General features: G+C 43.5%; 1 protein-coding gene across 1 annotated transcript in view; it reads left to right on the top strand.

Annotated features, from left to right (window-relative positions):
• dcaf5 (ddb1 and cul4 associated factor 5) overlaps positions 1-27,296 on the top strand; it is an 86,684-nt gene that overhangs the window by 16,092 nt on the left and 43,296 nt on the right. Inside the window, exons 2-5 of the mRNA XM_080203081.1 lie at positions 763-906; positions 16,933-16,969; positions 19,232-19,368; positions 26,149-26,278. Coding sequence (XP_080059207.1) covers positions 763-906; positions 16,933-16,969; positions 19,232-19,368; positions 26,149-26,278 — 448 coding nt within the window. The remainder of the gene's footprint in view (positions 1-762; positions 907-16,932; positions 16,970-19,231; positions 19,369-26,148; positions 26,279-27,296) is intronic.

The raw sequence follows: 27,296 nt of genomic DNA, 5'->3' as shown, positions 1-27,296 counted from the left end.
TTATCAAAAACCCATCAACCCGCGTCTTAAAAGTATTTAGTGAAGTAGCCTCCACCACTTCAACGAGCAGAGAATTCCAGAGATTCACCACCCTTTGAGTGAAGAAGTTCCTCCTCAACTCCGTTCTAAACCGCCCCCCCCTTTATCTTGAGGCTGTGCCCCCTAGTCCTGCTATCCTTTCTGAGCAGGAAGAGTCTCTCCACCTCTATCCTATCCATCCCATTCATCATCTTATATGTCTCAATGAGATCTCCCCTCATTCTTCTAAACTCTAACGAGTACAAGCCTAGTTTATTCAGCCTCTCCTCATAGCTCAACCCCCTCAACTCCGGCATCAGCCTAGTAAACCTCCTCTGCACTCCCTCCAAGGCCAAAATATCCTTGCGTAAGTACGGCGCCCAAAACTGCACACACTACTCCAGCTGCGGCCTCACCAATGCCCTATACAGCCACAGCAAGACCTCCCTACTTTTATATTCAATCCCCCTCGCTATGAAGGCCAGCATCCCATTCGCCTTCCTGACCACCTGCTGCACCTGCAAGCTGGGTTTTTACGACTCATGCACAAGGACCCCGAGGTCCCTCTGCACTGTCGCCTGCTGCAGTTTTTCGCCACGTAAGTAATAATCCTTCCTACCGTTATTCCTACCAAAATGGACCACCTCGCACTTGCCAACATTAAATTCCATTTGCCAGTTCCTGGCCCATTCACCCACATTTGTTGGACTGAAGTGTAACCTGCAATTTTGTTTGTTATGACAGGTGGAGATGACCGTCGCGTCTTGTTGTGGCACGTAGATAAGTCAATTCATTCAAAAGCTAAACCTACCCAACTGAAAGGCGAGCATCTATCCAACATCTTCTGCTTGGCATTCGACAGCACAAATACCCATCTCTTCTCTGGAGGTAAGAAATCTCGGATCCAGTAAAATGAAGATTATCCTCACTTAAACATTGATTCCTTTGAATGTTAAATGTGGCTTTGCTGAACATAATTTAGATTATGGATATCTAACAATTTACAGAAAAGAATGTCCAACAATTCTTGCTTTCTGTGAAGAGCTGTGCTTCATCTGATTTAAAATCATTCATATGGGCCTGTTCAACATGGATGTGTGCGCTTGTTTTTCTTTGACGTGTTGGTGTAGGCTAATTAAATGATTCTTTAAATTCTTCCAAAATGGTGGAAGGCAGCTTATTTACCAATACGTACAATTGACCTGTGTGAAGTGAGATGCTGAATGCTGTGCTAACCAGATAATAAAATGAGCATACTGCAATTTTGGTCAAAGTTTGAATGGGCTACAAATGATTAGACCTGACCCATGTGTTTGCTGCTGTGAATGGGTGACGGGAGTCTTTTGCAGAACAGAAACTGAATCACCTAGCTTTCTCTGAGATCCCAGACAGAATTCGAGAGAATTCAGTTGAGGCTACCTCATTGAATGTTTTAAGACAAGGATAGATGGATTTTTTGAACAGGAAAGGAATTAAGGGTTATGGTGAGCAGATGGGTAAGTGGAACTGAGTCCACAAAAAGACTAGCCATGATCTTACTGAATGGTGGAATAGATTTGAGGGGCCAAATGGCCTCCTCCTGCTCGTAGTTCTTGCGTTCTTATGTATGCCAGTAAATTCCAGTCATGGACATATGGTTTCAGCTTTATTTCATAAACCTGAAGTTAAAGCCACACAGTGTTCTATTTGAGTATACCTGTGTTATGTTTAATTTGGTTAACAAAACATTGAAAGCCCTTGTATTTCAAACCTCAATTCTCTCTACAGTTCTGCCAATCCCAGGATTTCCCTTCTACAGTAATGCCCGATCAAAGAACCATCTCTTGTTTTCAAACTCCTGCAGCGCCACCATCGTTCTCCCTCTAGGAATCTCACCTCTCTACATTCTGCAAGCCCTAAAGTTTATTTACTGGTGTCACAAGTAGGCTTACCTTAACACTGCAATGAAGTTACTGTGACAGCTCCCTAGTCGCCACACTCCAGTGCCTGTTCGAGTGTACTGAGAGAGAATTTGGCATGGCCAATACACCTAACCAGCACGTCTTTCAGTCTGTGTGAGGAAGCTGGAGCGCTCGGAGGAAACCCATGCAGACACAGGGAGAATGTGCAGACTCTGCACAGACAGTGACCCAAGCGAGTAATCAAACCCGGGTCCCTGGCGCTGTGAGGCAGCAGCGCTAACCACTGGATCAACTGAGTGATTCCATTACCCCCTTTCAAGACAGGTTGATATCAAATACCTCTCTCCAGCTGATACTGACGTGCTGTGTCTGCAGTTATAAAATGACAAGGGATAAAAATTAAACCAATTAATGTAGAATCCACGACTGCACGATCTTCACCACGTATTGGAGTTGCAAAATTCAATTTCAACAGCACTGGCGAAGGTCACAGAATTAATAAAAATGGAATTTGCCTTTGTCATTCACCGTAAATCTGTGGTCCCAATGCTGTTCCCATTGTTTGAAAATGGCAAATTCTCTGATCACATATTAAGCCATGGAAAATCAACTAAAGTAATCCTGCATTTCAGATATTTGTTATTGCTTGAATCTTATTTAGTCTAAGGAAGATCCATATAATGAGGCAAAAAGTTAAAGGAATTATGAGTAATACTGTCTTTGGTTTATAATGAGAAGGCCCAATGAATGTCTGCAAAACCACAACCAAGATGTGCTCAATAAGTCGGTCAATGGGGCAGCACAGTGGTTAGCACTGCTGCCTCACAGCGCCAGAGACCCAGGTTTGGGTCACCCCTTGTGTGGAGTTGGCACAATTTTCCCGTGTCTGTGAGGGTTTCCTCCAGTTTCCTCCCACAGTCCAAAAGGCAATGCTAAATTCTCCCTCGGCATACCTGAACAGGCACCAGAGTGTGGCGACTAGGGGATTTTCACAGTAGCTTCATTGCAGCGTTAATGTAAGCCTACTTGTGACACTAATAAATTAACTAGACTGAGTCACTATTGAGCAGCATCTAAGCTGAAGTCCTTCGTTACTCCAACTGTTGCAGAGAACACATGTGTTTGAAGTGCTGCTCCTTTTTGGGCCAATTCAACTCTCTGTGACAGCTTTCAACACCAGGTTAAAGTCCAACAGGTTTATTTGGTAGCACAAACCACTAGCTTTTGGAGTACAGCGCCTTCATCAGGTGAGTGGGAGTTCTGTTCACAAACAGGGCATATAAAGACCCAACTCAATTTACAAAATGCGAGTCTTTACAGGTAATCAAGTCTTAAAGGTACAGACAATGTGAGTGGAGAGAAGGTTAAAGAGATGTGTCTTGTCTGCAGCCAGGACAGTTGGTGAGATTTTGCAAGTCCAGGCAAGTCGTGGGGAGTTACAGGTAGTGTGACATGAACCCAAGATCCTGGTTAAGGCTGTCCTGTGTGTAGAACTTGCCTATTAGTTTCTGCTCAGTGATTCTGCGTTGTCATGTGTCGTGAAGAGTGCCTTGGAGAACACTTACCCGAAGATCAGAGGTTGGATGCCCGTGACTGCTGAAGTGTTCCCCAACAGGAAGAGGATGCTCTTGTTTGGTGATTTTCTCAGCCGAGGGCTCAATTTCTGCCCCACCACCAAAGTAGACCTCATCTGTCTCACAGCAGACACAAAGGAATTCATCAGGCGAATGAGGCTGTAGGAGTTCTTCCACAAACCCCAAGAGGCCAACAGCGAACAGAATAAGACAACCAATGAATCAGAACAGCTGACAGAGAGATCCGCGGTGCAGCAATTGAAAAGGAGAGAGTAGAATTGGACTCATCTGGAAAGCCGCTGACAACATGTCAACAGGAGGCGCGTCAATGTCAGATTCATCAGCGGCACTCACAAGACAGCCCTGAACATCACCCAAGCACAAAGCAATGCCATCCTCGCACTCAAAACCAACTGCACCATTGTCGTCAAACCAGCAAAGGAGGGGCCAGAGTCATACTGAACAGAGCAGATTACTGCAAAGAAGTGTACCGACGACTGAACAATGAGGAATACTACAGACAGTTATCCGTAGATCCGACCAAAGAACACACCCGTCAACTGAACAGACTGATCAAGACCTTTGATCCAGACCTTCAGAGCACCCTCCGTGCTCTCATCCCACGTACTCCCCGCTTTGGAGATCTTTACTGCCTCCCGAAGATACACAAGGCCAACACAACCGGCTGTCCCATTGTATCAGGCAATAGGATTCTGTGCGAGAACCCCTCTAGCTATGCTGAGGGCAACCTGAAACCCCGTTGTACAAAGAACCCTCAGCTTTTGTCGCGACACTACAGACTTCCTACAGAAATTCAACACACGAGGAGCACTTGAACCAGGCGCTCTCCTTGTCACAATGGATGTCTAGGCACTGTACACCAGCATCCCCCAGGACATTGACATTGCTGCAAATGTCTCAGTACTCACCGCCGACAGCTGCCAATCTCCAGATGCAATTTTACAACTCATCGGCTTCATCCTGGACCACAATGTTTTCACCTTCAACAACCAGTTTTTCATCTGGACACACGGAACAGCCATGGAGACCAAATTCAATATGCCAACATCTTCATGCACAGGTTTAGATAAGACCTCTTCACCTCACAGGACCTTCAACCGATGCTATACATTTTATACATCAATGACATTTTCTTCCTTTGGACTCGTGGTGAACGATCACCGAAACAACTATATGACATCAAGTTCCATCCCACCATCCGACTCACCATGGACTACTCTCTGGAATTGATTGCATTCTTGGACACAGGTATCTCCATAAAGGACGGTCACCTCAGCGCTTCACTGTACTGCAAGCCCATGGATAACCTCACGATGCTCCACTTTCTCCAGTTTCCACCCTAAACACGTTAAAGAAGCCATCCCCTATGGATAAGTCTTCTGTGTACACAGGATCTGCTCAGATGAGGAGGATTGCAACAGAACCTCCAGAAGCTGAAAGGTGCCCTCGTAAGAACAGGATATGGCGCTTGACTCATCAATCACCAGTTCTGATGCGCCATAGCGAGAAACTGCACCGACCTCCTCAGAAAAGACCATGGGACACGGCAGACAGAATACTGTTCGTCGTCCAGTACTTCCCCAGAGCGGAGAAGCTACGACATGTTCTCCGGAACCTTCAACATGTCATTGATGAAGACAAACGTCTCGCCAAGGCCATCCCCACACCCCAACTTCTTGCCTTCAAACAACCGCTTAAACTCAAACAGACCATTGTCTGCAGCAAACTACCAGCCTTCAGGAGAACAGTGACCACAGCACCACACAACCCTGCCACAGCAACCTCTGCAAGATATGCCAGATCATCAACACAGATATCATAAACCCACGTGAGAACACTAAGTAGACCAGGTACACAGTACATACTCCTGCAACTCAGCCAACGTTGTCTACCTAATACGTTGCAGCAAAGGATGTCCCGAGGCATGGTACATTGGGGAGACCATGCAGATGCTACGACAATCGATGAATGAACACCACTGGACAATCACCAGGCAAGAGTGTACTCTTCCTGTTGGGAAACACTTCAGCGGTCATGGGCATTGAGCCTCTGATCTTTGGGTAAGCGTTCTCCAAGGTGCCCTTCATGACATACGACAACACAGAATCGCTGAGCAGAAACTGATAGGCAAGTTCCGCACACACGAGGACGGCCTCAACTGAGATCTTGCGTTCATGTCACACTATCTGTAACCCCCCCCGATTTGCCTGGGCTTGCAAAATCTCACTAACTGTTCTGGCTGGAGACAATATAACCTCTTTAATCTGTGCTTAATGCTTTCTCCAGTCACATTGTCTGTACCTTTAAGACTTGATTACCTGTAAAGACTCGCATTCCAACCATTATTTTGTAAATTGAGTTTGTGTCTTCATATGCCCCGCTTGTCAACAGAACTCCCACTCACCTGGTGAAGGAACAGCACTCTGAAAGCTTGTGCTACCAAATAAACCTGTTGGACTTTAACCTGGTCTTGTGAGACTTCTTACTGTGCCCATTCCAGTCCAACGCCAGCATCTCCACATCATGTGATGGCTTTTCCATAGAGAATTTTTTGACGTGTTTTTTCCAGGTCAGGCGCATGCTGTGTCAGTTCAACAGATAATCTACATAACATTCTATTATAGTTCTTCAAAAGTATTAATTTTATTGTTTCCTCCAATTTCTTAATAGAATACTTTCATGAATTAGATTTTCCTTTGTGGTGACATTGATAATTTAGTAACTAAGAGAGCAGTTTGGTGTTGAGCCGATCAGTTGTCCTCTGTAACTGGCTGCAGAGGCGTGTGAGGTGTGGTGTATCGGAACATTTTTTGTGTGTGTTTGTGATCCCCGCTTTCTGTTGCAGAGAAGTGATGTTGATCAATTAACCAAAGATTGGAACATTGCCACTTTGGAAATTGTTGGCCTATACTCGCATTCTTTCAAATGATGAAATGGTTTACTGCCATTCCATGGTAGGGAAAGACAAGCTGAAGCATGGACTGCCAGGTTCATGCAATTTCCCCAAAGAATAAAGCCATTATAAGAAATGTCAGGCAGTAAATTTAATTACTGAGGCTGTTTTAAAGGATTAAATTTCAGTATGGATAAATCAACATAGGATAAGCAATAGGAACAGGAGTAGGCCATTCGGCCCTTTGAGCCTGCTCCGCCATTCATTGTGATCACGGCTCATACTCTATTTCGATACAATACTCCCAGCGCTTCCCTTGGAGAGGCAGTGGTGTCGTGGTATTGTCACTGGACTCGTCATTCAAATCCCGCCTCGGCAGATGGTGAAATCTGAATCCAATAAAAAAAAAATCTGGAATTAAAAGTCTAATAATGACCATGAAATGACTGTTGTAAAAAAAAACCCATCTGGTTCACTAATGCCCTTTTAGGGAAGGAAACCTGCCATCCTTACCTGGCCTGGCCTACATGTCTACGTGTGACTCCAGGCCCACAGCAATGTGGTTGACTCTTAAAATTTCCTCAGAGGTGGGTAATAAATGCTAGCTTAGCCAGCGACACCCGCATCCTATGAACAAACTTTTAAAAAAACACCCTTAGAGTCTAAAAATCTATTTCCCGATGCATAGGTTTTTCGATACTTTTAAAGTCGTTCTGTGGTAGGGAATTCCACAGGCTCACCACCTTCTGAGTGAAGATACTTGGGCTCATCTCAGTCCTAAATGCTCTACCCGGTATCCAGAGGCTGTGATCCTCTTGTTCTAGACACAGACGCGCACCTCCCAGAGGAAACAACATCCCTGCAGCCAGCTTGTCTAGCCCTGCCAGTATGTTATACATTTTAATTAGACCCCTGCCATTTCTTCTAGATTCCATTGAATGCAGTCCTAGTTGACCAATCTCTCCTCATCCCACAATGACTTCTACTGACTTCAATAAGTTGCACAGTCCTCAGTTAGTGATAGCTTAATGTAGTGACGGTCTGTGATCAGTAGATTATTCGAGCATGGTAACATTGGACTGAGCAATTGATTTTGCTAGCTGTTGTTGTCTGGGAATCTTCATCTTATACTTTGAGCTTACAAAAGCTTCTTATGTTTAGATCTTGCTTCTCCCTGTAATGATTTGTTTTAGCCTTAACTATCTGCTCCACCACTAGGCATGTTGAACTCGAAACAAAGACTTAATGAAAAAGTCAGCTGAATTTTTCTTGTTAGTTAGAACAGTGTTCTGATTTTTAACCTTTGAAGTGCTGGTAGTGCGCATCCCATAAAGATTTGGAAAGCAAAAGACCCGTTAATTTGGGTTCAGTAACTGGAATCTAATCTTGAAATGCACGCTTGAGAGCATTTGGTGATGGAATCAAATTTTCTGTTTTTCCAGTGGAATTTACCTGCTCCTCTAGGTGAGCTGTGTGTAATGCAGTGAACAGTGAAATTCTGTTCCAGCATTTAAACATCTTTTACACCAAGTTAATCTACTCATCTGAGTGGATTTGGCTTTGATAATGAGGAATTCCAGGCTCTGTGTTATGTCTTTCATGCACAAGGTTCTAGTGGATTGAGGACTCTGGGTCTGTACTCGTTTGAATTTAGAAGGATGAGGAAGGATCTTATTGAAACTTACAGGATACAGCGAGGCCTGGATAGAGTGGGACGTGGAGAGAATGTTTCTACTAGTAGGAAAAACTAGAACCAGAAGGCACAATCTCAGGCTGAAGGGACGATCCTTTAAAACAGCGACGAGGAGGAATTTCTTCAGCCAGAGAGTGGTGAATCTGTGGAACTCTTTGCCCCAGATGGCTGTGGAGGCCAGGTCATTGAGTGTCTTTAAGACAAAGATATATAGGCTCTTGATTAATAAGGGGATCAGGGGTTATGGAGAAAAGGCAGGAGAATGGGGATGAGAAAAATATCAACCATGATTGAATGGTGCAGCAGACTTGATGGGCCGAGTGGCCTAATTCTGCTCCTATGTTTTGTGGTCTTATGGAATTTTGTTTTCTTTCACAGCCTGCATCAATTGATGTTGGTGTGTCCCATCAGTAACTTCACTCCCAGGATCTCTGAAAAGAAATCAGCAAAATGAATTGGTCCCCTCAGATGTTTGCTTCCTTTTTAGACAAAAGTAGCATACTGGAGCTTGTAGGTCAATACTTAATGTATTTCGCTTCAGAGTTGCTTTGCCTCGTTGGGTCAATTGTACAGATGGTGAGACCAGATCTGGAGCAGTGTGCGCAGTATTGGTCACCACATTTAAAGAAGGATGTAAATGCATTGGTAGAAGTTCAGATAAAGGTTTACCAGAATACAAAGAACAGTGCAGCACAGGAACAGGCCCAAGCTGAGCCAACACGTGATGCCTTTCTAAACTAAAGACCTTTTGCCTCTACTCAGTTCATACCCCTCTATTTCCTGCCTATTCATGTATCTTTCAAGATGCCTCTTAAACATTGCTATTGTATCTGCTTCTACCACCTCCTCTGACAGCGCATTTCCAGACTCTTAACACCCTCTGATTAACAAAACCTGCTTCGTACTTCTCAACGCCTCTACTTTTTCAGGAGACTAAGGAAATTTGGCATGTCTGCTATGCCTTTCACCAACTTCTACAAATACACCATAGAAAGTATTCTTTCTGGTTGTATCACAGCTTGGTATGGCTCCTGCGCTGTCTAAGACTGCAAGAAACTACAAAAGGTCGTGAACAAAGCCCAGTCTTTCACTTAAATCAGCCTCCCATCCACTGACATTGTCAATACTTCTCACTTTCTCAGCTAGCAGAATCAAGGACTCCATGCACCCTGCATCTCTTCTAAATTTTTTCCTCTTTTCTTTTAAGCCTATGTCCCCTAGTTATTGGGAAAAATCCTCTGAATATCCATCATTCTATTCGTGCCTCTCATAATTTTGTAAACTTCTATCAGGTCGTCCCTCAGCCTCCGATGTTCAAGTGAAAACAAACCGAGTTTGTCCAATCTCTACTCATAGGTAATACCCTGCAAGCTAGGTAACAACCTTATCTGCACAATCTTCTTGTATTGTGGCGACCAGAATTATACACCACATTCCAGATGTGGCCTAACTAAAGTTCTATGCAGTAACACCTGGAAAGGATTCATTGTCTCATGAGGAAAGGTTTGACAGACTAGGCTTGTATACGCTGGAGTCTAGAAGAGTTAGAGGTGACTTGATTGAAACCTGTCAAAACCTGAAGGGTTTTGACAGGGTGGATGTGGAGAGGATAATTTCCCTTGTGGGAGAATCTAGAACTAGGGATCACTGTTTAAAAATAAGAGATCATCTCATGAAAGCAGATGAGGCAAAATCTTTTCACTCGAGTCTTTGGAACCCTTTACCTGAAAAGTTGGTGGAAGCAGTCTTTGAATATTTTTAAGGCAGAGCTGGATAGATTCTTTGTAAGCAAGGGGATGATGGGTTATCAGGAATAGGCAGGGACTGGGGTTCAGTTCCCAGCTTGGATCACTGTCTGTGTGGAGTTCATACGTTCTCCCGGTGTCTGCATAGGTTTCCTCCGGATGCTCTGGTTTCCTCCCACAGTCCAAAAGATGTGTAGGTTAGGTGGATAGAACATGCTAAATTCTCCCTCGGTGTACCCAAACAGGCGCCACAGTGTGGTGACTAGGGGGTTTTCACAGTAACTTCATTGCAGTGTTAATGTAAGCCTACTTAAAAGTAAAGTTTATTTATTAGTTACAAGTAGGCTTACATTCACATGCAATGAAGTTACTGTGAAAATCCCCTAGTCACCACAGTCCGGCGCCTGTTCGCTTACACCAAGGGAGAATCTATCACGGCCAATACACCTAACCAACACGTTTTTGGACTGTGGGAGGAAACCAGAGCAGCCGCAGGAACCCCACGCAGACATGGGGAGAACGTGCAAACTCCACATAGACAGTGACCTGAGCCAAGAATTGAACCTGGCACCCTGACACTGAGGCAGTAGAGGTAAGCATTGTGCCACTATGCTGCCCTTGTGCCAAATAAATAAACGTTATTGTACTTAATGGTGGAGTGGGCTTGGGGGGGGCCAAATGGCCTATTCCTGCTCCTTGTTCGTATGTTCATAGTTAACCGTCTTCATTAACAGCAATCCTCATTATCTGACTGCAAAATCATGAAACTTTTTTTAGGGATTTGGAGGTCACTTATTTTGGTTACTGGAACTCGATGCTGGAAGAGATTCTTGCAGCTGTCTGTTCCTCTTGATCACAAGTCATACACGTTGCTGCGTGTCTGCAGGTTCTCACTGGAAAGCTCAAGGTGAGCTCCTTTGAGTAGTATATGCAAAGTTCGTGTAGGCAGCATAAGCACTTTGTATTGATTATCTGGCTGGACTCAAGAATCGATACTGCACGGAAGGAGGCCATTCAGCCCATCATGTCAGAAGGGGGAAGTTATTTTGCAAATGCACGCATATTGAAGTTAGCTCATCTCGCTTTGTTTCAGAGTAGCTTTGTGCCAAAACCAAGCTTTGTGCTTTGTAATAAGTATGTCAGTAAGCCCATTCGGGGCAACTGATGTCTTTTTATTTCTTTCTTAGTGTCGCATGTCTGCTTACATTAACACTGAAATGCAGTTACTATGAAAATCCCCCAGTCACCACACTCTGACACCTGATTGGGTACACTGAGGAAGAATTTAGCACAGCCATTGCACCTAACCAGCACGTCATTCAGTAATGGTGGGATCGTACAAGTTCCGCACACACACTGACCCAAGCTGGGAATCAAACCCAGGGCCCTGGCGCTGTGAGGCAGTAGTGCTGATCGCTGTGCTATCGTGCTACTGTGTGCTGTCTTTCAACCCTATGGTGATTGATAGGTCAATTTACTTGTGCGAGACACTCTTGTGATCTTATTTTGTCCAAACTTGATCTTCAAAATTAATAGTGGATATAATCCGTATCTTGGTTTCTTAGGGAATTTCTGCTTCTCTGGACAGTTGAGAAAGCTGGAGCTTTGGAATATGAGTATCTTGTGAATCTATAGTTTCAAATTATGCCTTTTCTTGATAAGATATGAAGACATAAAACATTTGTTGATATTGAAGTTTATGCCGTGATGTTGAAAAATCAATTGTTTATTTGCTTTTAATCAATTTTAATCAATAAATGTGGTTTTATAGTTGCGATTTGAAGTTGTTTGTTGAAGCTTTTTCTCCTAGCCACTAAAGTCATTTCAAAGAGCCAAAATGCTAACGCTTATTTATTAATTTATACAATTTAATACTACAGGAGATTGATAAATTTTGACCATTTGAAATTTGGTATTTTTGTGTTTGTCCTGATGAGTGCAAGATGAAAAGTTTCAGCAACGATCGCTCTCTTTTCAGTAATCTTCAACAGGTTGCGTTGAGCTCTGCTAATAGCTTATGCTGTGCTGCAACACAGTGGATGAGATTTTCTGGCCTCCCAGCTGTGTTTCTCGCCGGGGGGAGGTGGTGCGTTGTTTCCTAGTGGTGGGATTCTCTGGTCCTGCTGCTGTCAATAAGAATCCCATTGATGTCACCCCACTCCAGCAGGAAACCCATGGGTGGAGATGTGCTGCCGGCAGGACTGGAAAAATCCCATTAGCATGAACAGTTGGAGAATTCTGGCCAATATGTTTCTTCGAACCCATCTCGTATAGTAACATTTAAAATTGAGAGAAAATGTAGAATTTAGAAATCTGAAATAAAAACGGAAAATGTTGGAAATACTCTGATTCTGGCAACATCTATGGAGGGGAAAAAAGTTAATGTTTCAGGTCTGCAGCATTTCATCGGCACTGACCTGAAACATTAACTCTATTTTTCTCTCCACAGCTGCTGTCCGGCACGCTGAGTATTTCCAGCATTTTCTGTTTTGATTTAAAATTGAGAATAGTCATTAGCTGGGAGTAATTGTAAGATGGCAGTCTAACAAAGCAGTTCAGATTGCATTCATACAGCTAGATAAAAGCTCAAGCTCCAGACAGCTGACCTGGGAATTATGGTTGAAAACATGCCTGCTTTTGTTTGGTGTGTATGTGTGTCACGATATCCCTTTAGTCCTTCAAGTACTGAGTGGTAATGACAGTTAACCATGCATTCTCAGACACTTGATGTGCTTTGATGTTGACAGAAAAGCAATGACGTTTTTGATACTGAAGTGTATTATAGCTTGTAGTTATTCAACGAGGAATTTTATATTGAGTCGCTTCTGAGTGATTGAAAAATACAGACAGGAGCATGACTTGATGTGTGCAAGATAACATTTGAGCTTCAGGTTATCTGGAAGAATTGGTGTACATTTACTAATACCTACTTGTGTATTAGTCACAAGTAGGCATACATTAACACTGCAATGAAATTACTGTGAAAGTTCCCTAGTCGCCACACTCTTGGGCACAATGAGGGAGAATTTAGCACGGCCAATTCACCTAACCAGCACGTCTTTCGGACCGTGGGAGGAAACTGGAGCACCCGGAGGAAGTCCACGCAGACACGGGGAGAACATGCAAACTCCACACAGTCACCAAGGCTGGAATTGAACCCAGGTCCTTGGCGCTGTGAGGCCGCATTGCCACCATGCCGCTCATAAAAGTGATGATTTACCCAGTCTGCTAAACTTCAAGGCCAGTTGCATTTGGTTAAAGGCTGCAATCCCAAGCAGTGACTTTCCCAAGAGCTGCTTCCCTCAAACCCAACCATAAAGCAAATTTAAAGTTTATTTATTAACATCACAAGTAGGCTTTATTTAACACTGCAATGAAGTTACTGCGAAAGTCCTCTAGTGGCCACATTCTGGTGCCTGTCGGGTACACTGAGAGAGAAATTAGCATGGCCAGTGCACCTAACCAGCGCGTCTTTTGGACTGTGGGAGGAAACCAGAGCACCCAGAGGAAACCCACGCGGACATGGGAAGAATGTGCAAACTCTGCACAGACAATGACCCGAGCTGGGAATTGAATCAGGGTCTCTGGTGCTGTGAGGCAGCTGTGCTAACCACTGTGCCACTATGCCATCCAAGTCAAAGTAATTATCCAAGATACTTCAGTAATGTTTTGGTTCATGAGTGAAGGCATTCATGTGGGTTATACAGCATCTTGATGCTTAGGAATGATTCACTTCAGATTGTGACAACACTATCCAATAACATATCATACGCTTCGCCTGTTCATGTAACCACATGTTCATGGCATATCATTTGTAAACTTAAAATAATTCTCCCCTGTGGTATCAAAGATATGATTCTTTCATTTGCCTTCAGGCAATCCTATTGTATAATTTCATGTCAAGCTATGTACTATGTAATATTAGATGACATTGCACTGATGCGCTACATACAACCTCTTTATTTTAGAGGTACTTGGTATAAGAACATAAGAACATAAGAAATAGGAGCAGGAGTAGGCCATCTAGCCCTTTGACCCTGCCCCGCCATTCAATAAGATCATGGCTGATCTGTCGTGGCTCAGTTCCACATTCCCGCCCTCTCCCCATAACCCTTAATCCCCTCTCTTATCAAAAACCCATCAACCCGCGTCTTAAAAATATTTAGCGAGGTAGCCTCCACCACCTCAACGGGCAGAGAATTCCAGAGATTCACCACCCTTTGAGTGAAGAAGTTCTTCCTCAACTCCGTTCTAAACCGCCCCCTCTTTATCTTGAGGCTGTGCCCCCTAGTCCTACTGTCTTTTCTGAGCGGGAAGAGTCTCTCCACCTCTATCCTATCCATCCCATTCATCATCTTATATGTCTCAATGAGATCTCCCCTCATTCTTCTAAACTCTAATGAGTACAAGCCTAGTTTATTCAGCCTCTCATAGCTCAACCCCCTGAACTCTGGCATCAGCCTAGTAAACCTCCTCTGCACTCCCTCCAAGGCCAAAATATCCTTGCATAAGTACGGCGCCCAAAACTGCACACACTACTCCAGCTGCGGCCTCACCAATGCCCTATATAGCCGCAGCAAGACCTCCCTACTTTTATATTCAATCCCCCTCGCTATGAAGGCCAGCATCCCATTCGCCTTCCTGACCACCTGCTGCACCTGCAAGCTGGGTTTTTGCGACTCATGCACAAGGACCCCGAGGTCCCTCTGCACTGTCGCCTGCTGCAGTTTTTCGCCATGTAAGTAATAATCCTTCCTACCATTATTCCTACCAAAGTGGACCACCTCGCACTTGCCAACATTAAATTCCATTTGCCAGTTCCTGGCCCATTCGCCCAGCCTATCTAGATCCTTCTGCAGACTCTCCACACCCTCCGCGCAATTTGCCGTTCCACCAATTTTGGTGTCATCAGCAAATTTTGACACCATACACTCGGTTCCCTCCTCCATTTTACCTCGAGGAAAGGCTTAGAACTGTCTCCTCTGGACTTTTTAAAAAAGATTTAACCGATGGTTGCCAGGTAGAAAGCGATAAAGAAAGATAGCTCATAACACATGCTGTTAAAGCAGGCACATTAAATGAGCTTAGACTGTACAATCCAAATTCACCCCTCAGAATCTTGTCAGTAACATCAATCTAAAGCTCAGGCTGTGGGAGAGGATGAGACTTCAATTAACAACTTTCATCAAGACATTAAAGGCCAAAAAAAAGACAGTGAAATGGATCAGTTTAATCATGCAAAGTTATATAATTATGGTTTTTAGTTTATTTCAATTGTTATTTAGAAGATTCAGAGGGAGTGACAGGTGAAAGAAAATTTTGGGCTATTTCTAGGATTCTGAGAGCACTCCACCCTGATGTTGTCACTAAAGAGCAGCTCCTGTGTAGCACACTTAACATTGAAGGTATCTAAGACTCAGGAAATTTGGCATGTCAGCTATGACTGTCACTAATTTACACGTACACCATAGTCAACGTTCTTTCCAGTTGTATCACAGCTTGCTGAAGCTCCTACTTTGCCCAAGACCACAAGGAACTACAAAAGGTTGTGAATGTAACCCAATCCAATACACAAACCAGTCTCCCATCCATTGACTCTGTCTACACTTCCTGCTGCCTCGGCTAAGCAGCCAGCATAATTAAGGACCCCAACACACCCCGGATATTCTTTCTTCCACCACCTTCCGCTGGGAAAAAAAAACAAAAGTCTGAGGTCACGTACCAACTGACTCAAGAACAGCTTCTTCCCTGCTGCCGTATCTCGCATTATCTCGCATTAAGTTGATCTTTCTCTACACCCTAGCTGTGGCTGTAACCCTACATTCTGCGCACTCTCCTTTCCTTCTCTCTGAATGGTATGTTTTGTCTGTGTAGCATACAAGAAACAATGCTTTTCACTGTATACTAATACATGTGACAATAAATCAAATCAAAATCTATCATGCTACTATTAGGGGAGACAGTAGTGTAATGGTAATGCCAGGGGACTAGTATTCCAGAATAGTTTAGGGTGGGTTTGAATCCCACCACTGCAGCAGTGGAACTTAAATCCAATTTATGAATTTAATATTGTCAGTTGTCTTAAAAACCCAATTGGTCCACTAATTCTGTTAACTTAATTCAAAGACAATTTGGGATGGGCAACAAATGCTGGTCTCTTACCAGCAACATCTCATGAAAGATTTTTTAAAATGTAAAGAGCCAAGATGTAAATTGGAACACGCTCCTCGTAAATGAAATTTAATACGTAATAGGTGCTGCCAGTGACATTAGTAACTAGTCTCTACTGACCAAGCTGGCGAGGATAATATAGCTGCAAGACTATACTACAATAAATGCTGGCCTGGCCAGCGACTTTGCATCCCACAAACAAATCATAAAACAAAAAATAAAATAATCATGACTTTTACGGAGTGTATATGTTTAAGTTCATTAAGCACTGTAGAAAAGATAAATCATTACAAGTATAGGAAGCATACGTTCTACTAGATGAAAGGTGAATTGGGATCATGGGTAAGCTGTGTAGCTTCCACTATTCAATTTCTGGCCATGCGCTCAAACCCAAAACGAACGTCCAAAAGTTCTGAAGTGGCTAACCTGCACGCTAATGGGCAGGAGAGGTTAATCCAACTCCAAGAGCACGTTTACTCAAACAAAAATTGAAAGCAAGCTCGGAGATGAAAAGAATGTGTTACCCTTCCACAAAACATCCGGATGATTAGGAACAAAAACACAACTTGACATGAAGTGACCTAGTGCAGGTAAAGTTGAGCGCCCAGGCAACTAAAGTCACAGGCCAGAAGGTGTATTGACAAAAAGCTATACAGTGATTATGCTTTCAATTATTTAAAGTGATACCACAATGTACTGCATTTTAGTGTTTACTGCAGCTGCCATGTTTTAAGTGCAAAATAAATCACCGCTTCACTGTCTGCGTATAAACTAACAGATTTGTTCCTTGAGATCTTTGCCAATGTAAGTAGAAGTACCAAGTTTCAAAACAATGATTTTTAACAGCAGCTTCTTTAGAACAAACTTGTGGTTTTTTTTTTGACAGCTAATTTCCTTCCTTTTCTCCTTCCTGTAGGAAACGATGAGCAAGTGATTGTTCATGATGTTGAAAGGTAAGAACAAAAAGCAAACTTCAATCTGAAGCTGCATCACAGCATTTATAAACAGAGCTGAGAACTTCGTAGAGGCACAGAGGAAAATAATCTATACTTCAAAGAAATTATTAAAATAGCAGTTGACAGGGTGATGTGAGCAATATTGAGGCATCTTGAGTCTAACTTTTTATTTGGATTGTGCAATTTAAATAAGTACAGTACGCTTGATTAGCTTGGTTATACCATTTTCATAGAATCACAGAATCTCTACAGTGCAGAAAGAGGCCACTTGGTCCATTGAGCCTGCACCGACGACAAACCCACCCAGACCCCAGTCCCGCAACCCCACTAATCCCTCTGACACCAAGGGGCAATTTAGCATGGCCAGTCAACCTAACCCACACATCTTTGGACTGAAGGGGGGTGTGGGGGGAACCAGAGCACCTGAGGAAACCCATGCAGACACGGGGAGAATGTGCAGACTCGCACAGACAGTGACCCAAGCCGGGAATCGAACCCGAGTCCCTGGTGCTGAGAGGCAGTAGTGCTAACCACTGTGTCGCCTGTTTTGAAGTTCATGTCTGAAAATGAAAATATTCATCAATTTGTGTGTGCGCTAATTTGTACTAATTTAATGAAAGGTGATTCTGGCTAGTTTCATTCCAGTTTGAATTTTGATGTATGCCAATTTAATTTTGGGTGTGGTCTTGATATATCCATGGGTGAGAAGGGGGTTATGGATTAGTGTACAACGGTAAAATGCAGACAGTGAAGTTTGTTGATGGGTTCAGGAGTGAAACCTGGGAGGCTGCTAACGCTTCAAGATGTGAACAGTGTGTGCTGCAGTGGGAACAAAGGTGGAGATGGATGTAGTCTGGAGGTGGAAGGAGACACTGCGGGTGACTGACTCGAAATGGAATTTGACATTCGACTCTGGGGCTGACACAAGCTTGCCATTCGGCAAGCAACCCTAATGGATGGGGAAATAAGGACCATATGCGTATAGGACAGTATGGCTTCCGCCATCCAGTTTTTAGTTGGAATTAACACGAGTGCAAACGCGTGTTTGCCTTTTTGAAAGTCAGCAGTACAAATTCAGGTCTATTCAGTCCACCCACATAGGTTCAAATCCTGAACTAGGACTACTTGGCAGCAATGTTTTGTGTACGCAGATCTATGGTGCAGACAGTTTTAAATGAATGTGCTATCCATCTAGAGCTGTCCAGAAAGCTTTGTGTGTTCCTTTGAAAATGCAAATTGAGCTCCGTGGTGAATACTTACAGCAGTTATATGTAATCAGTCCTAGAGACATAGGGCTGTTTGTGTTCAGTGTGCCTTGAATGCTCTTGGTTTATTGCATGGATGCTTTTAATGTTTGATAAAAGAATGAGTCATTGCAGTGTTTCAGAGCAGCACAAACTGCAAAGTGTTATTAAAAACGGCTATGCTCGTTTTGGGAGGTGAGGAATAAAGTCAAGATTATTATTTCTGTGTATCTGGCAAATGGATTATACAAGTTATCTGATTCTATCTCGGCCTTTTGGCTAAGATCAAGTGTAGTTTTGGTGTCCTAATAGAAGTCAATGGGGTTACACAGGCTTGAATTGAAGCAATTTTTTAAAACGGCATCCAGGCCTTTTGGCTAAGATGCAAATGAGATCAAGCACTGGAGTGGGTGTAATGCCTGCTCCTATCGGCTTGGATCATGTAGGCCAAGCCTAAGACAGGAAGAGACTTGCCTGTCTCGTCAGCTTAAGTTAAAGTTTATTTATTAGTCACAGGCTTGTATTCACACTGCAGTGAAGTTATTTTGAAAATCCCCTAGTCACCACACTTCGGCATCAGTTCAGGTACGCTGAAGGAGAATTTAGCATGGCCAATTCACCGAACTGCATATCTTTTGGACTGTGGGAGGAAACCAGAGCACCTGGAGGAAACCCACGCAGACACAGAGAATGTGCAAACTCCACACAGACAGTGACCCAAGCCAGGAATCGATCCCAGGTCCCTGGCGCTGTGAGGTGGCAGTGCTAACCACTGTGCCACCACCATATGCAATGTTTCACTGGTTGAGACTTTGAATTGGACTTTGATTGGATATAGCTAAAAAAAAATCTGTTCTTCTAAACATATTGTTACTTGCATCTATTTCCCAACTTTGCTCTCTCACTCAGTCCTTTAAGTTATGAAGTAAGTTTAGTATCTCCTGTTCTTCCCATCTGTCCACAGTTAGCAGCTTATCTGGTTGGTACATTTTCATCCTCTGTCATTTTCTTTCAGCACTGAAATAGTGAATGTTTTCCCCCATGACGATGCTGTATACGGCCTGTCCGTGAGTCCTGTGAATGATAATGTGTTTGCCAGTTCCTCAGATGATGGCAGAGTTCTCATCTGGGATATTCGGGACTCTCATGGAGGTGAGTGTTAAGGAGTGTGTGATACACATGATATAACTCATTTCGTTCAAACAAACTACTAAGCTTCTCGGAACCAGATTATAACCTTTTTGTTGCCACTTGTTTACTTATGTAACAGTTACTGGACATATGTGTGCGGGTGACAGAATGTGTGTGTGTGCGTGCACATGTGCATACCTTGTGTCTCCATCCATCCCAGGAATGTAACTTGGGCTGAAAGATGGCAACTGACATTTGCGCCATGCACATGCCAGGCAGTGACCATCACCAACACGAGAAGCTCCTTGATATTCAATCGCATTACCATCGCTGAATCCTCCACAATCAGCTTCCTGGGGAGGGTTACCATTGATCAGAAACTGAACTGGACTAGCCATATACTGTGGCTATCAGAGCAAGTCAAAGCCTAGAAATTCTGCGTTGAATAACTCCCCTCCTGCCTCCACAATGCTTGTCCACCATCGACAAGGCACAAGTTAGGAGAGTAATGGAATACTCTCCACTTGCCTGGATGGATGCAGCACCAACAACACTCGAGAAACTTGACATTGTCTAGGACAAAACAGCCCACTTGATTGCTGCAGACATTCAATTCCTCCATCACCAATAAGCAGTATGTACCACCTACAAGATGCACTGCAAGAAATCTCTAAGGCCCCTTAGGCAGCACCTTCCAAACCCATGACAACTCCTTTCTAGAGGACAAGGGCAGCAGATACGTGGGAACGCCACTACCTGGAAGTTCCCCTCCAAGCCACTCATCATGCTCATTTGGAAATATATTGGCTGTTCATTCACTTTCACCAAATCACAATCCTGGAACTCCCTCCTTAACAGCACTGTGGGTGCACCTAAACGAAGACTCCAGTAGTTCAAGAAAGCAGCTCATCACCACCTTCTGAAAGGCAACTAGGGATAAGCAATAAATGCTGGCCAGCCAGCAACAACCACATCTCAGGAATGATTTTTTTTAAAAAAATGTCTGTTTCAGATTAATGAAATTTAGTCATTGTCCTAAGCTGGCAAAGATGTCTTTGATTAGAATACTCTATGGTCTTGATATGCTTCACTGTGTGCATAGCAAAGTCAGTGATTGTAATCCCTTTCATCCCCACCAAAAAAAGTTCTAATCCAGAAAACTTTGTTCCAAAATATACTGATGTTTTTTCTAAATAAGCGCATTGCAGAACATTGCTGACTCTCAAGTTGAAGAACGCAAAAAATGCCCTTTATTTCATTCCTGCTCTCCCCCATTTTGTTGCGTACTGAAGTTACACACCTAGGCTGCCCATTTGCTGTTGGGCAGTTCTGTCCGTGTGCATTTTGTTTTGTTTCATTAACCGGTAGCGAGACTTTTTTGCATGCCTTTTCTTTTTGGCTGTGCTTCTGTGAAATGGTTTAAGGTGCTTTTCTGCATTAAAAGTGCTAGATAAATGCAAGTTGTTGTATTTATTATCCCTCCTATCCATAGCTTTGCCTAATGTTTGAAGTTTACAGGCTTAATCAGTGATGGAGTGCCTCAATTTGTTTGTTTTCCTTAGCAAACAAGTTGTTAAAAATCAAAAGAGAAAATGCTGGAAAATCTGAGCAGGTCTGGCAGCATCTGTAAGGAGAGAAAAGAGCTGGTGTTTCAAGTCCGGATGACACTTCGTTAAAACTAAAAGGCATAGAAAGTGGGAGATATTTATACTGTAGGGCGGGGGAATGAAAGATGAGTCATAGCCACAAAAACAAGAGGAAACAGTCTGTCGAGAGAATAGAAGGTGTGAATGGCCGAACAGCAGAGAAGCTGAAATCAGAGGGTAAAGTGATACAGATGAAGATGAGGGGAAGATGGGTGGGAGGGATAAAATAGAGAAAAGAACATAAGAAATAGGAGCAGGAGTAGGCCATTTAGCCCTTTGAGCCTGCCCCGCCATTCAATAAGATCATGGCTGATCTGTCGTGGCTCAGTTCCACATTCCCGCCCTCTCCCCATAACGCTTAATCCCCTCTCTTATCAAAAACCCATCAACCCGCGTCTTAAAAATATTTAGCGAGGCAGCCTCCACCACCTCAACGGGCAGAGAATTCCAGAGATTCACCACCCTTTGAGTGAAGAAGTTCTTCCTCAACTCCATTCTAAACCGCCCCCCCTTTATCTTGAGGCTGTGCCCCCTAGTCCTACTGTCCTTTCTGAGCGGGAAGAGTCTCTCCACCTCTATCCTATCCATCCCATTCATCATCTTATATGTCTCAATGAGATCTCCCCTCATTCTTCTAAACTCTAACGAGTACAAGCCTAGTTTATTCAGCCTCTCCTCATAGCTCAACCCCCTCAACTCCGGCATCAGCCTAGTAAACTTCCTCTGCACTCCCTCCAAGGCCAAAATATCCTTGCGTAAGTACGGCGCCCAAAACTGCACACACTACTCCAGCTGCGGCCTCGCCAACGCCCTATACAGCCGCAGCAAGACCTCCCTACTTTTATATTCAATCCCCCTCGCTATGAAGGCCAGCATCCCATTCGCCTTCCTGACCACCTGCTGCACCTGCAAGCTGGGTTTTTGCAACTCATGCACAAGGACCCCGAGGTCCCTCTGCACCGCCGCCTGCTGCAGTTTTTCGCCATGTAAGTAATAATCCTTCCTACCATTATTCCTACCAAAGTGGACCACCTCGCATTTGCCAACATTAAATTCCATTTGCCAGTTCCTGGCCCATTCGCCCAGCCTATCTAGATCCTACTGTAGACTCTCCACACCCTCCGCGCAATTTGCCGTTCCACCAATCTTGGTGTCATCAGCAAATTTCGACACCATACACTCGGTTCCCTCCTCCAGATCATCTATATAAATGGTAAATAGCTGAGGCCCCAGCACCGACCCCTGGGGCACTCCACTAGTCACCATCCGCCAATCTGAATAGCACACATTGACCCCCACTCTCTGCCTCCTATTTGACAACCAATCCTCTATCCATGCTAACACCCTACCCCCAACTTCATGTCCCCTGACCTTCTGCAATAACCTCTTGTGAGGTGTCTTGTCGAACGCCTTCTGAAAATCAAGAAAGACCACATCCACCGGCTCTCCTCTATCCACCGCCCTAGACACATCCTCATAGAACTCCAGTAAATTTGTCAGACACGACTTCCCCTTAACGAAACCGTGCTGCGTCTGCTCTATCAAGCAATTCCCCTCAAGATGCCTCGCTATTTCCTCCTTGATGACGGATTCTAACATTTTACCTACAACAGACGTTAAACTAACCGGCCTATAATTCCCTGCCTTTTGCCTGGCACCCTTCTTAAACAACGGCGTAACATTAGCTGTTTTCCAATCTTCCGGCACTTCCCCGGAATCCAGCGACGTCTGGAAAATAACCACCAAGGCATCCACTATCACCTCCGCCATTTCTTTCAGAACCCTCAGATGCATTCCATCCAGTCCTGGGGACCGGAAAAGGGGAGAGAAAATACAGGGAAAGAGTGGGGGAGGGGAAGAAAAACGAAGGAAGGCAATAAAGAAATAAAAGCTTTGACAAAGAGTCATCTGGACTCAACGTCAGCTCTTTTCTCTGCTTACAGATGCTGCCAGACCTGCTGAGATTTTCCAGCATTTTCTCTTTGGTTTCAGATTCCAGCATCCACAGTAATTTGCTTTTATTAAATTGTTAAAAATTATTCTCTGGGCATTTATCTTCTAATTGTCAGTATTATAAATTCAAGACAATTAGACTGCCAACTTGTTTGTGTAGTTATTATTTAAATATATAGATCAAAGCTAATACAGTATCTCTCATTTCCCTAATCGAGTTTTCATGACACAACAATTTGGCAACAAAAGAAAGCTAAAAATACCAGTACATATACCAAGCAATATTTATCTTTCTGTGGTTGCAGAAAAGCTATAGTTTTAAGGTGGAATTTAACACATTTTTTTCTTCCTGATTTAGCTCCAGACGCAGTTGAACTGAAATATCAAGGTTTTGCAATTTGTGTAAAATCTGCAAATGTGCACAACAGGATCTTTTCAATAACTTCCAACATTCGAATCTGTTCATATTTCCACCTGAATTTAAATATGATGAACATACCTGACATTGAATTAAATTTAATTAAATCTAAAGTTACACAATGTTGTAGTGAGTGATTAGTTGGTTATATCTACGTACAATAGTTTGGTATCAAAGAAAAACCAAGCTGCATGCTTTAATAATTATAGGCTGGTGGCTCTGACACCCTTCATTATGAAGTAATTCAAAAGGTTAGTCATGGCATGAATCAATTCCAGCCTCCCGGACTACCTGGATCCACTACAGTTTGTCCATCGCCACGATGGGTCCACAGCAGAGTCCGTCGCCCTGGACTGAACTGTGGAACACTTAGATAACAAGGGCCTAAATAGTCTAATTTAGACTATTTAGAAGTCTAAATAGTCAGACTCCTATTTATTGACTACAGCTCAGCCTTCAACACCATTATACCCACAAAACTCATCTCTAAACTCCGTGGCCTGGGCCTCAACACCTCCCTCTGCAATGGAACTTGAGTTTCCCAACTCACAGACCATAATCAGTAAGGATAGGCAGCAACAACACCTCCACAATCATCCTCAACACCAGTGCCCCACAAGGCTGTGTTCTCAGCTCCTTACTATACTCCTTATGCTTATAACTAGATCACCAACAACCTTTCTCACTGCCTCCCGCCCGCCACTACCACCACCAGAGCTCACCAATGCCTCTACTTTCTCAGACGAGTAAGGCAGTGTGGTGTGTCAGCTGCAACTCTCCCACCTTTACAGATGCACCATAGAAAGCACTCTTCCTGGTTGTATCACAGCTCGGTATGGCCCCTGCTATGCCCAAGACTGCAAGGAATTACAAAAGGTCATGAATGTAGCCCAATCCATCACCAACCAGCCTCCCATCCATTGACTCTGTCTACACTTCCTGTTGCCTCAGCAAAGCAGCCAGCATAATCAAGGACCCCATGCACCCTGGACATTCTCTCTTCCATCTTCTTCCATTGGGGAAAAAGATACAACAGTCTGAGGCCACGTACCAACCGACTCAAGAACAGCTTCTTTCCTGCTGCTGTCAGACTTTTGAATAGACTTACCTTGCATTAAGTTGATCTTTCTGTCCACCCGAACTATGACTGTAACACTACATTCTGCACTCTCTCCTTTCCTTCTCTATGAACGGTATGTTTTGTCTGCATAGTGCACAAGAAACAATACTTTTCACTATGTTAATACATGTGACGATAATAAATCAAATCAATAACAAAAGGCCAGAATTTTCTGGCAAAATAGCAGATAGTTGAAGGTGCGCATAGTTATTGATATGTAAATGACCCAGTAGTTTACGGTGAGGAACCGTGCACATTGTGTTACGATTTGTCACACATTTCTGGATCATTTGTACTATTTCGCCATTAGTCTTCCAAACATCAGAGCTCTCCATCAACCTCTCCATGTGTAACAAGATATTTCTGCATTTTCGCCATAAATATAAATTAAACTCACTGCAGAAAGTTCGGGATGTTATTTAATGCTTCGAGAGCCCAGTTGTGACGTATTTAATGTTTCCAGTGGCCTTCCACTTTGGCAATTAAATGACTGTTATCCTGCACATGCCACATAAAACACACAACCAGAATACCAGTTAAACTGATTTGTTAAATTGATTTGCGATGAATTATGACTGAGAGTAAAGTCAGTGCTAAATTGGTTTCAGCTTGGCAAAAAATAAACTATCATTTCCAGTTCCCATTCTCCTTACCCCCAGCCAAGTATCTTGGGTATATAATTTACAAGTAACCAACCATTAACATGCTGATCCCAGAAATGACGTATGCTTAGAATTGCTAGACAATGTGCAGCTTTTGTGTACAGGCAGCAGATACCAGCAGTACCTGGACTTAAAAACAGTATTAACCTGAACCCTGGGCAGTAAGCTTAGATGCTGACGTTGGACTGGGGTAAGCACACCACACTAAGAAGTCTCACAACACCAGGTCAAAGTCCAAGTGAGCTTAGAACCATAGAATCCCTACAGTGCAGGAAGAGACCATCCAGCCCATCGAGTCTGCACCGACTCTTCAGAAAGAGCATCCCACCCAAACCCTCCCCTCTACCCTATCCCCGTAACCCCACACATTTATCATGGCTAGCCCATGCAGCCTGCACATCTTTGGACACTAAGGGGCAATTTAGCATGGTCAGTCCACCTAACCTACACATTGTTGACCTGTGGAAGGAAACCTGAGCACCTGGAGGAAATCCGCCCAGACATGGGGAGAATGTGCAATCTCCACACAAAGAGTGACCCAAGGCTAGAATTGAACCCGGATCCCTGGCGCTGTGAGGCAGCAGTGTTAACCACTCTTTCTTAGTCATCTGTTCGTGTCATGTGCCAAATGCAGAGCAACTTGGAGCTTTTTTTTTTGCATTAAACTAAGGCGATAAACTTTACTAAAATAACATCCAAGCTGTGACTTCAGACTCAACTAGGCATTTAAGTCCTTAAATTTAATTGGTTAAGGTGATCAGTTAGTGGTTCTGTTATTCACCAAATATAACTTATTATCAAGTCACACTTCCAGCATTTTGCAGCACTCATGCGTGAGTGAAGGAACCCAACCTCTACGAGATTCCCCTCTGCAGCAAATCCTGGATCATTACAACCGCCTACTTATATAATATTCATTTTGAATTAATACCTGAATGAAACTTCGTGCCTTTATTCCACCACTGCAGCTTTTGACCTTTGAATGCATCTTGTTTATTCCAGAACCATTTTGTTTGGCAAACTACCCATCGGCCTTTCACAGTGTGATGTTTAACCCCGTGGAGCCCAGACTCCTGGCTACTGCAAATTCCAAAGAAGGAGTGGGCCTGTGGGACATCCGCAAGCCTCGAAGGTGAGCTAATTTTCCCCTTTGTCTTTTAGTGTTTGAACGATTCATGCAGAGTCCTATGCAGCAAAACTGCCAGTGATTCTGAATGCTACCCTATCGGTGAGAGGGTTGGGGACATGACCTGCCACTCTGAAGCTAATCAGAATTTAACAGAAGGTTATTGCTATCAATTTGTTTTTACTGTCATGGATTAAAAGAACATTGACGTCGTTAGCGGTTTATTTGGTTACGTGACGTTTGGTTAAGAGATCTCTGTAGTTCAACAATTCATGTTATTAATCAACAGGGCAGTGGTATTGTCACTGGCTATAGAATCCAGAGATAGTGGGCAATACTTTGGGACCTGGGTTCTAATCCCTCCACAGTAGATGATGAAATTTGAACTCAGTTCAAATCTGTGGTTGAAAGTCTAATGACCATGAAGCCATGAAAAATTATACATAAAAAAGGTACAGTCTCAACATCAAATTCAACAACTTCAGATGATTCGCTCTACCCCACCTCAACCCCTTTGTTTCCATTTTTTTATTTAATTTTTTTTACAGTTTTCTACTTTATATTTTTTATTGTCTTTCTTTATTTTTCTTCCCCCCCTTTCATCCCATTTTATCCTCCCTTTCTCCCCCTTTATTTTGCCTTTTCTCTATTTTATCTCTCTCCCACTCATCTCCCCCCTCCCCCCACATTTTCATCTGTCACAGCTTACCCTCTGATGTCAGTTTCTCTGCTGTTTGGCCATTCACACCTTCTAATCTCTCTATGGACTGCCCTTAGCAGCCTTTCCCCTTGTTTCTGTGGCTAGGACTCACCTTCCATTCCCTCACCCTGCCGTATAAATATCTCCCACATTCTATGCCTTTTAACTTTGACAAAGGGTCATCCAGACTCAAAACGTCATTTCTTTTCTCTCCTTACAGATGCTGCCTGACCTGCTGAGATTTTCCAGTATTTTCTCTTTTGGAGCCATTGCTTGTTTGCTGCTAGATGGTGCAGTGGTTAGTTGGTTAAAGCACTGCCTATT

The sequence above is a fragment of the Carcharhinus amblyrhynchos genome, chromosome 14 (assembly GCF_965287045.1).
Source record: "Carcharhinus amblyrhynchos chromosome 14, sCarAmb.v2.hapA, whole genome shotgun sequence".
Taxonomy (NCBI): domain Eukaryota; kingdom Metazoa; phylum Chordata; class Chondrichthyes; order Carcharhiniformes; family Carcharhinidae; genus Carcharhinus; species Carcharhinus amblyrhynchos.
Note: the sequence above shows the minus strand (reverse complement) of the source record. Positions and strands in the feature narration are given on the sequence as shown.